Source organism: Columba livia, chromosome W (assembly GCF_036013475.1).
Source record: "Columba livia isolate bColLiv1 breed racing homer chromosome W, bColLiv1.pat.W.v2, whole genome shotgun sequence".
NCBI classification, from domain to species: domain Eukaryota; kingdom Metazoa; phylum Chordata; class Aves; order Columbiformes; family Columbidae; genus Columba; species Columba livia.
This window is the reverse complement of record NC_088641.1, coordinates 2,226,997-2,238,394: the sequence shown is the minus strand read 5'-3', so window position 1 is coordinate 2,238,394 and position 11,398 is coordinate 2,226,997. Positions and strand designations below refer to the sequence as shown.

At 42.5% G+C, this 11,398-nt stretch overlaps 1 protein-coding gene across 4 annotated transcripts in view; it reads right to left on the bottom strand.

Annotated features, from left to right (window-relative positions):
* Nucleotides 1-11,398, bottom strand: part of LOC135577049 (lens epithelium-derived growth factor-like) — a 108,858-nt gene that overhangs the window by 73,445 nt on the left and 24,015 nt on the right. For all 4 annotated transcript variants that reach the window (XM_065044690.1, XM_065044691.1, XM_065044689.1 and 1 more), the window contains exon 4: nucleotides 7,512-7,650. In XM_065044690.1, the coding sequence (XP_064900762.1) occupies nucleotides 7,512-7,650 (139 nt within the window). The remainder of the gene's footprint in view (nucleotides 1-7,511; nucleotides 7,651-11,398) is intronic.

Genomic DNA, 11,398 nt, shown 5'->3' with positions numbered 1-11,398 from the left:
ACAAGACAGGTGTAAGATGAGAGAGATGAGAAACAGGAGCGGGACAAGAGACAGGGGAGAGAGGGTAGAGGGAGGGGGGTTGGGCTGTACAGAAGAGAAATACTAGAGAGATGAGAGAGGGACGAGAAACCAGCAATGTGCCCTTTCTGCAAAGAAGGCTAACGGTATCCTGGGTTACATTAGGCAAAGTATTGCCAGCGGGTTGAGGGAGGTAACATGGACATACTGGAAAGAGTCCAGTGAAGGGCTATGAAGATGATTAAGGGACTGGAGCATCTCACCTAGGAGGAAGGGCTGAGAGAGCTGGGACTGTTTAGCCTAGGGAAGAGAAGGCCCATGGCAGGATCTCATCAATGTATATAAATACCTGAAGGGAAGGTGCAAAGATGGAGCCCTGCTCTTTTCAGAGGTGCCCAGAGACAGGACCAGAAGCAATGGGCACAAACTGAAACACAGGAGGTTCTGTCTGAACATCAGGAAAAACTTTTTTTACTGTGAGTGTGACTGAGCATGTAACAGATTGCCCAGAGAGTCTGTGGAGTCTCCCTCCTTAGAGATATTCAAAAGCTGTCTGGACATTGTCCTGGGCAATTGGCTCTAGGTGGCCCTGCTTGAGCAAGGGGTTTGGACAAGGAGACCTCCAGGGGTTGCTTCCAAACTCAGCCATTCTGTGATTCTCTGATTCTGATTGTGAAATAAGAGAGGTAAGAGAAAGCTGAGTAATAAGGGGAATGAGAGAGGGAAAAGAGGGAAAAGAGACAATAGAGTAATGAGAGGCAGGAGATATATAAGACAATAGAGATAGAGCAACAAGATGCATGACACTCAAGAGAGGAGAAGGGGGAGAGAGAGAGACAAAATAGATAAGGGAGACATAAGAGGTGAGAAGGACAAGGGGAGGAGAGAGATGAGAGTGATGAGAGGGGCAAGACAGACAAGAGAGACACAGGAGATGAATGAGAGGTGAGAGAGGCATGAAAGATGAGATGAACAAGATACACTGACACATGAGAGATACATGAGAGAGGGGAGTGACAGAGTTGAGAGAGACAATAGAGGGAGTAGAAGCATGAGAAAAATGAGAGACATGAGAGACAACAGGGGAAAGAGATGAGAGGCGAGAGAGATGGTACAGATGGGGGGGAGAGAGACAGAGATGGAACAGATGAGACAGCCTTGAAAGATTGAAGGAGAAAGATGAGAGAAAGAGGAGAGCAGAATGAGAGAGAGATGTGAGAGGGACACAGCAGAGATGAGAGAGACGAGAGTAATGAGATACTCACGTGATGTGAGAGACCCATGGAGACAAGAGGGAAGAGAGACACTCAGGAGGGACAGGGAGTGATGTGAGAGACTGGGGGGGTGACAGTGCCTGAGAGGAAAAAAAAGGAGAGAGGGAGAGGAGAGGAGAGGAGAGGAGAGGAGAGGAGAGGAGAGGAGAGGAGAGGAGAGGAGAGGAGAGGAGAGGAGAGGAGAGGAGAGGAGAGGAGAGGAGAGGAGAGGAGAGGAGAGGAGAGGAGAGACACATGAGAGATGAGAGGTACGAGAGATGATAGATGAGAGAAACAAGAGATGGGAGATGAGAGAGTGAGAGGAGAGAGAAGGTACAGATGAGACAAATAAGAGGGAGAAGAGATGAGAGAAAAGAGATGAGATACATGAGACACATAAGAGAGGCACAAGAGGGAGGTGAGAGATGAGAGAGAGTATAGATAGGTAGTGGGTTGACCTTGGCTGGCTGCCAGATGCTGACCAAGCTGCTCTATCATTCCCCCTCCTCAGTAGGACAGGGGGAGAAAACATGTTGAAAAAGCTCATGGGTCAATATAAGGACAGGGAGATCACTCACCAACTACCATCATGGGAAAAACAGACTCGACTTGAGGAAGATTAATTTAGACACTGAGAGAGATGTACCAATAGAGAAAAAGACAGAGAGTATGGGAGAGAGACTGGGGGAGAGAGAGGCACACACCAAGATCAAGAGTGTGAGCAAGACTGAGAAAGAGAGATAGGAAGAAAGTGAGTGAGAGGGAGTCTGAGAGAAGGGCCAAGAGAGATGGGGTGAGAGCTCAAGGGGTGGGGAGAGCCCAAGTGGGGTGGGGAGAATGAGAGCAAGTGTGGGGAGAGGGAGCGGGAGCATGAGTATGTGACTGGGGTGGGGAGGAGACAAGGTGAGACAGAGGGAGATGAGGGGAGAGGTGGCAAGAGGCGGATGAGGAGAGACTGAGAGAGACAGAGTGTGAGAGACAGAGTAAGATCCAGAGGGCAAGGTAAGAGGGGGAGAAAGACTGAGAAGAAAGAGACCCTGAGAGACTGACACAGGGGAAGAGAGGGAGATAGCTGGGTTGAGAGCCATACAGAAAGAAATACCAAGAGGTGGGACAGGACTGAGAGAGTGGTCAAAAGACATAAGGAGCTTTGGGTGGGGGGGGGGGAGGGAGGAGAGACATACAAGGTAGGGAGAGAAACAAGGTGAGAGAGAAGGTTCAATAGACAAGGGGGGGGACAAGGTAGGAAGGGAGAGGGACAAGGTGGAGGGAGGGAGGGAGAGACAAGGTGGGAGGAAGACATACACAGACAACCTGAGAGGCACACACATACACGTGAGAGATACAGAGACATGCCAACAATATGAAAGAGATCCAGATGGAGGGAGACAGCTTATGAGCTTGAGAAGCACACACAACATAAGAGAGAATGTGAGAAAATGTGAGAGACAAGGTGAGACAGGCATACAATGAGGTGGGCACAAGAGACGCATGAGAGACAGAGACAGACACACGAGGGAGATATGACAAGAGACAGACATGAAAGATACACAATGGGAGAGAAAGAGAGAGAATGAGAGGTGACGAGCAAACGAGGCTGACACGAGACAGGCACAATGAGATGGGAACACACATAGAGAGAGACAGAATATGAGATGAGACACAAGAGATGGACACAGGCACAACTAGAGTGACAGAATGAGAGACGAGAGAAACAGACATGAGAGAGAGATGAGACAGAGGCAGACATGAGACACAATGAGACAGAGACATGGACAAACAATGAGAGAGGTAAAACAAGATGTGAGAGAGACACACAGCAAGAGACGGACCCCGAGAATGAGATGGAGACCAGCATGATGAGAGAGCAACAAACAGCTAACGAGAGAGAGACAAGAGAGACACCAGACAAGAGTCAAGAGACACACAATGAGACAAACACGTGAGATGGACACAAAACAAAAGAGAGAAATGAGAGACAAGGTGCCAGAGATAGACACGAGAGACATGATGAGAGAGAGCAAGAGACACAAGACAGACATGAGAGAGGACAAGAGAGCAATGGGAGGGAGAGAGATGAGAGATGAGAGACAGACCCGCAACCAGAGACAGAGATGCAGGAGACAATGGGACAGGCACAAGAAAGCGAGGCGAGAGAGAGAGACAATGAGACAGATGCATCAAGAGCCAAACAGATGAGACTGAAAGAACTAGAGAGAAATAGAACAAGAGACATGAGACAGAGACAGGCACACAAGACAGACATTTGAGAGAGACGTCACAAGGCAGACATGAGAGAGACAGAGAGGCATGAGAGACAGGCACAGACACACAACGAGAGAGAGAGAGAGAGAGAACCAGAGGTGCGAAAGAGACAAGAGACAGACAGAACTAGAGAGAGAGACAATAAAGAGACAAACACACAAGAGAGACAGTCACACAATGAGAGACAGCCACACATGCACACACACTGAGAGAGACAGCTAGTAAAACTGGTCCTTAACTTGCCTTTGATTTCTTGATTAAAAGACTAATTAGAGAGGTCTATGGAAAAGGAGTCCCTCGGGCTTTTATCGTCCTATCTTCTCATTTAAAGGGCTCTCCATGTACTTCTACCCATTTATTGTGGCAGCACCAACTGGAGACAGTTTAAAAAAATACTTGTGGCTTTAAGCCCACTGCCATCCCCAGCACCATACAAGCTTTTTCACAGCTTCCCAGCGAAGCAGTCCAGCTTAAAAAAATAAATATTTTTTCCCCCACTCCCAAAAGCAGGGTCAGCTCTTCACATCAATGAACAAATGCTTTTATCAGCACCGTACAATGAGAGGAAAGAGCACCAGCAACAGGCTAAGTATAATAATACTACCATGAAGTTACTTATCAAACTATGTCCCTAATGCGTAGCAGAGAAGCCAAATCATACTGTCTTTAGAAACATGGGTTGGAAACACCTCAAAGCAACAAGAAGTTAGGAAAAAATCTAGAAAATAAGAAATCCTGACATATCTACAGTCTCCTTCCTACTACCAACTCATTGTAACAAAAGAACTCTTGACAACATCCATCAATGTAGTATCTAAAACTGTTGAGAATTTAACACCTAAAATAAAAGGACACTGATATCTTGTAATATATTAAGTGAGCACAGAAAGCAATTATTCTTTTCCTGAAAACATTAGTAGATTAATATTTCAAAAGCCTGAAGAATTAAAGTAGAAGACATGGAAGTAGAGGAGAAGGCAAACTTACTATTATAAAACTCTTTCTTTAGCCATATTCTCCTTTAAACTAGGCACACAGTAACTAGAGAAGTCTTGTGAAGCAGAGATAACCAATGCAAAAGTGTAATCTAGTATTTCATGAGAAAGTAATGATGAACATTCAGAAAGACCAGTTTTTCTTATTTGTATTACAGTATTATCCTGAGGCCCTAGATTGTGATCAAGGTCCACACAAATGGCCTGTAGTCTTTACAATGTTCTGAGCAGGTAACTATAAAGAAAATAAGCAGGAAGAGGACAATTTTTTTTATATTTTAACTTTGGGGCTTCTGATGGATGAATGGCTATAATTTAAGCCCAAAATGTTTATCAGGAGAATATGAAACCAGGGATCACTGATAGACAAGGATTGATTCAAGCAGGCTATGGGACAATTTTGGTGGTAATAAGATGTAATATTACTTCAAACAAATATAAGAAGGGAGGAAAATATAGTACACTAAGATATCACATAATGAACAAGTACTTGCAGCTTAGAATGCAGCTTAGATGGATGCACCCACTCTGAGTGAGTGAACAGTATTTTGAGTCAGGCATCACTGAAAAGCAGGCCTGACTGAAATCAGCCTTGCTATGCAAACCATGGGAACTGTGCTAAGCCTCATCTTCTCAGGAACTAAGGAATCTAAGCTATATCTTATCAGGAGCTAACAGTATCAGCTCGAGCTGGGACAAGATCAAACTAAAACTGCTACAGCTGCACACCTGCACATACACCAAAGCGGGGGGAGGGAGTTTGACTATGAGTCAATCACTTTATGCTATAAAAATCTGTAGCCCCTCTGAGCCCACTGAGTTCTCCTGTATGGCAGCAGGCTGCACAGTAGTGATCTCCCCCTTGAGCAGGGACGCTTCTCAAGGTTCCTCCTCAAGGCTGAAAGACCCCTTACCTGGCATCTGATATCTATAACAAAGTAAGCAACATTTTACATTAGGCCTAAAAGTATATTGTCTGCTAGCAACATTTACATATATATATATATATCCAGCTATAGCTTAATTATTAGAAGTATAGTTAGTAGAGTGTTTGACAGTTGCCTAAACCCTTATCTAAATTATCATTTAAATTATCATTTAAAACATTGTCAAATCATAGTTAAATCACTGTTTAACTAACATTCAATATTTACTTAATCGCCATATGATTGCCATTTGATTTTAATTCAGTCATTGATTAATTACCATTTGATCATTGTTTGATCATTAATAAAACCCTTTTAGTTAACCCTATAACTATGACTTCTCTTAATAATTCACCTGTGACAAAAATTGGCATAGTAAGCAGGATGACAGATTCAATCACTAACTACTTACAGAGGCACAGAGTTAACCCTTCACTGTAATTTTATTATTTGGTGCACAAAAAGCAGGATAACTGGAATAAGATAAAAGAACAGTTAAACCTCATAAAAGGGAAACTGAAAATAGTAAAGAGAAGGGAATAACATGCAAAATGTTGGGAACATGTTTGAGAGGTGCATATCAGTATAAGAAATGTAAAGAACAGGAAATGAGAGTGTTACAAGATGAGGTTGAACAAAGAAAGCAACAAGAAATGCTGTTATCTCTGCAAATAAAGCAACTGCAGAAACAACTGAGGGAGGAAAAAGGAAAATGCAAGAATTTAGAGGATAAACTAGAACTCATGAGAATTCGGGCCCCCAACCCCCTAGATCCTGTGAAAATTCATAAGCTAATCATTTCCCCAGAAGATTGGGGCAGAGATATCTGGGAGGACCCCAAATCAAGAACTTAGTGATGAGAGTGAATTAGATTAATCAGAATTTAAGATAGCCCCCATTATTAAAACAGATATCTGCTGGACCTCAAGGGGGCAATCAGAGAGATAGCATAAAGACCATTCCATAGGACGCCTTTCAACTGGCCAGTCTGCAGAAGCCTGGCAAAAGCAAGACTGAATATCTGTGGCATGTCTCCTTAACTGGAGGTGATTGTATTATGTTAAAGTGAAGTGGATGGCTTTTGGGGACCAGGAGTGTTCTTGAATGATGGACCAGCCCCTAACACTGAACCGTGCTCTATTACGTGGTGAGTAGCAGGATAGAGGGGAGCCCACTGCTATACCAACAAGATCATTAAGCGAACTTTCTACTGCTGTTACAAAAATCAACCTGCCTTCAGGCTATGAATGAAAGAGCTGCATATGGTAATTACCCTATCTCTGCCCCTGTAGACCCCCAAGCCATGAGACCACTGATAAGGGGAGCCCCTGCTGTTTTAAAATCCTACCTCATTGCAAAAAAAGGGATGAAATAAGATAAAACATAGAACAGAATGCTCAGGTGGGTCAGGATGGTCAACCCTGACTCTGACCCATCTCAACCATCTCTGACCCATTCAACCGCTCCTCATAACACTTGTTCTCAAGACCCTTCACCAGCTTTGTTACTCTTCCTTGGACATGCTCCAGCACCTCAATGTCTTTCTTGTAGTGAGAGGCCCAAAACTTTCATAAACCCATGCTGACTGGGCCCTATTGCCTGGTTGTCCTGTATGTGCCACGTGATGGCACTCAATATGAGCTGCTCCGTAACCCTACCCAGCACAGAGGTCAGACTGACAGGCCCATAGCTCCCTGGATCTTCCTTCCAGCTCTTCTTGAAGATGGGCATCACGTTTGCTAATCTCCAGTCAACTGGGACCTCCCCGGTAAATAACATCATAACTTTATCCTTGTGTCCTGAACCTATTAACATGATGCCTCCTTAACATTACCATAATAAAATGGCACACCCAATTATATAGAAGAGCAATTTTCTCTTATTTTGCTGAAAAATTGAGGTAAATTGTAAATAACAATAGCAAGATTAGTCCAATTTGTAACTCAGTGATGCAGATCAATAAATTATTCCCCTATAGCAGCTAAGCCATCATGGCTTTTTCACAGCAATATGATAAAACAGATCAAAGTTTTCACAGACTCTGAATCACTTACCTGCGGATGACAGAATTTCACTTTGGGATTGTTGTCAATTTCCCATAATCCTTCATTAAAGCCTTTTCTTTTATTTGGTTTGCCATATTTTTCTTTATTTTCATAATAAGGGAAGATATCCTTTGGTCCCAAGAATGCCCTTCAAGAGATGAAAACATTAGTTACCAGAAACATCACATTTTTAAATTGTTACTCTTCAAATTAACTTTAGCACCAGATATTATAAAAAATAATAATATTCATTAATGAGGCATCTGAAGTGATATTCTGCAATCAGTAAAGTGCTGCTACTGAAGCATTTTTAGTCTTCTAAACTTTTGCTTTCAACAAACCTTTTTCCATTAGTACGACACTCACTGCTCTCTCCTAGGTGTTGAGTGTCCCAGCAGGAAACAGTCAATCACAGAATCACAGAATGTCAGGGATTGGAAGGGACCTCGAAAGATCATCTAGTCCAATCCCTCTGCCAGAGGAGGAACACCTAGATGAGGTTATGCAGGAAGGCGTCCAAGCAGGTTTTTAATCTCTCCAGAGAAGAAGACTCCACAACCTCCCTGGGCAGCCTGTTCCAGTGTTCTGTTACCCTCACTGTGAAAAAGTTTCTTTGCATATTTAAGTGGAACATCCTGTGTTCCAGTTTGTACCCATTGCCCCTTGTCTTATCATTGGTTGTCACTGAGAAGAGCCTGGCTCCATCCTCCGAGCTAAAGAGCCCCAGCTCCCTCAGCCTTTCCTCATTAGGGAGATGCTCCACTCCCTTAATCATCTTTGTTGCCCTGTGTGGGACTCTCTCCAGCAGTTCCCTGTCCTTCTTGAACTGAGGAGCCCAGAACTGGACACAATATTCCAGATGTGGTCTCACCAGCAGAATAGAGGGGAAGGAGGACCTCTCTCGATCTACGAACTACCCCCCTTGTAATACACCCCAGGATGCCATTGGCCTTCCTGGCCACAAGGGCCCAGTGCTGGCTCATGGTCATCCTGCTGTCCACCAGGACCCCCAGGTCCCTTTCCCCTACACTGCTCTCTAATAGGTCGTTCCCCAACCTATACTGGAACCTGGGGTTGTTCCTGCCCAGATGCAAGACTCTACACTTGCCCTTGTTATATTTCATTAAATTTTTCCCCACCCAACTCTCCAGCCTGTCTAGGTCTCGCTGGATGGCAGCACAGCCTTCTGGTGTGTCAGTCACTCGTCCCAGTTTTGTGACATCAGCAAACTTGCTGACAGTACACTATTCCCTCATCCAAGTCATTGATTAATATATTGAATAGTACTGGTCCCAGTACTGACCCATGAGGGACTCCACTAGATACAACTGGACCACAACTCTCCGGCTTCTTCAGCCAATTCACAGTCCACCTCACTACCCAATCATCCAGTCCACATTTCCTCAGTTTAGCAGTGAGGATGCTGTGGGAGACCGTGTCAAATGCTTTACTGAAATCAAGGTAGACCATATCCACTGCTTTGCCATCATCTATCCACCTGGTTATGTCCTCATAAAAGGCTATGAGGTTGGTTAAGCAATGTTGTGCCTTAAATATTATGTCTTGTTAAGATCACAGTTGAGAGAGTGTCCTGGTTTCAGCTGGGATAGAGTTAATTTTCTTCCTAGTAGCTGGCATAGTCCTGTTTTTTGGATTTAGGGAAAGAAGAATGTTAATAACACACTGATGTTTTAGTTGTAGCTGAGCAGTGCTTACACTAAGTCAAAGACTTTTCAGCTTCTCATACTGCACTCCCAGTGAGGAGGAGGCTGGGACTGTACAAGAAGCTGGGAGAGGACACAGTAGAGACAGCTGACCCCAACTGACCAAAGGAATATCCCATACCATATGATGCCATGCTCAATATATAAACTAGGGGGAAAGTTAGCCGGGGGCTGCTGCTCAGGGACTCGCTGGGCATTGGTTAGTGGGTGGTAAGCAATTGTATTGTGCATCACTTGTTCTGTATATTCTTTTATCATTATTATTATTATCCTTTCCTTTTGTGTGCTATCAAACTGTCTTTATCTCAACCCACAAGTTTTACCTTTTTTTTCAGATTTTCTCCCCCATCTCACTGTGGGGGGAGTGAGCGGATGGTTGTTTGGTGTTTAGCTGCCTGCTGGGTTAAACCACAACAAAGAGTCACCCACTGCTGTCAAACAATGATTAAAAATTGAGCAGCTGACTGATGTTCAGAAAGAGCCATTCCTTCCTTAACAAACCAAGCTAAAATGTGAAGAAATAAAGATTCCTTAAATCCTGGAAACATAATACAAGATAACGAGTACGAGTATAAGAAGATATGGTTTCAAGCCAATGCAAATTTTTTCAAAGCTATTAAATTAAAACCAGTACATCTGGGATGATGAAACAAAGTTGGGAAAGAATGATTTCCTATATCTTTGTAAGAATGATATATAGTTTATCCTGAAAGACATGGAAATCTAACAAAAAATATACAACTTTATTAAATGCTTTACATGAAATGCTCAGCATTTCTGTCTTTAAGTATTTTGTATATCTGAATGAAAAGCAGTTTATCAAGAAAATTATAATCTTGCTGTTCAAAGATAATTAAAAAGGCCCAAACCCTCTGCTTAAGTTAATAGTGTTTTGAAATGAGGTGGCACTGATACCATAAAATTGGTAAATAAATAAACTCTTAAAACCCCTTTTTAAGGTTTTAAAAGTAGCATTCCTTTTATTCGGCGCCGGGACAGCACTGGGGATGCTCCTCCATAAGTGTGTCGTCGACTGATCATTCTTACTTGGCTTCTATTGACAGAAAAATGACATATGCATTACAATTCTTAGAAACCATTAACATATCATATGCATATTCTAAGAATTAATTATATAAACATGAGGCTACTTATTCTACGGTCTCTTCTGCCATCTAACATTCTTTTCTGGGCATTGCGGTCTTTTTGGTGGTTGTTTCTTCCTCTTCAGGGGTCGTTTCTCATCTTCATCACATGCCCACTAACTGAACTCTCCACGTCGGCAGCTCTTCGAGCAAGCGCAGTAAATATATGCTCATACAAGCTTATCTGTTAAGCAACACTAAGCAACATTTGCATAGTCTTTGGTTATTTATTACTTCAGCATCCTGCTTCAGGTTCTGTTTCTAAAGACCAGGTCTTGTTTCAGAAGAATATGCTGTAAATCTATGATAATCCTAACAATAGGGTATAATTACTAAGCACAAAGTTACCCCTGGTACAAGGTCTGCTTATACAAAGGTCATTGTGGTTGATTAGTCTTAAAAAAAAAAAATTGCTACATTCCTTTTTTTTTTTCCTAAACTATATGAATCCTATGATTTCTTAATGATCAGAAGTAAAGCTTAATAATCAGAAACACAGGTATCAGCACAGAGTTAGAAACAAACTTAAATTTTTTTGTATATTCTATTTTTTAATTAATTAGATTTTTTAGTTGAAGCTGAAGAGATAGATACTCAGTAATGTGGCTAGTAGAAGTGTTAAATTGTTCCTTATTTTAAATTTCTTTCCCATCCTTATTCATAAAAAGAAATGTGAAAAAAATATATATATAGTTTCAGTATCTGGGGCTTAAAACTGCTTCTTTTTATCTTTGTTTTCATCTACAGAAACTGGGCTCCCTAATTGCAGGCAAAAAATCCTCCCTCTAAAAGCCATACATTATTATCTGTAGTGCAAGTTGCACAACTATGGCTATTAGACTGACACCTTTTCCCACAAATTGCAGTATCTACACTGTAATTTTTTTCTAAGCCAGACCTGGGAAAACAAGGTAATAAAGTACTAAACACCAGTATTCTGCTTTGTACTGCAGAACATCAAGGCGCATGAAGTTTCTGCTGTAGTACCACATCCTCTAGAGTTCGGATTTCATAGTAGCAATCCAAC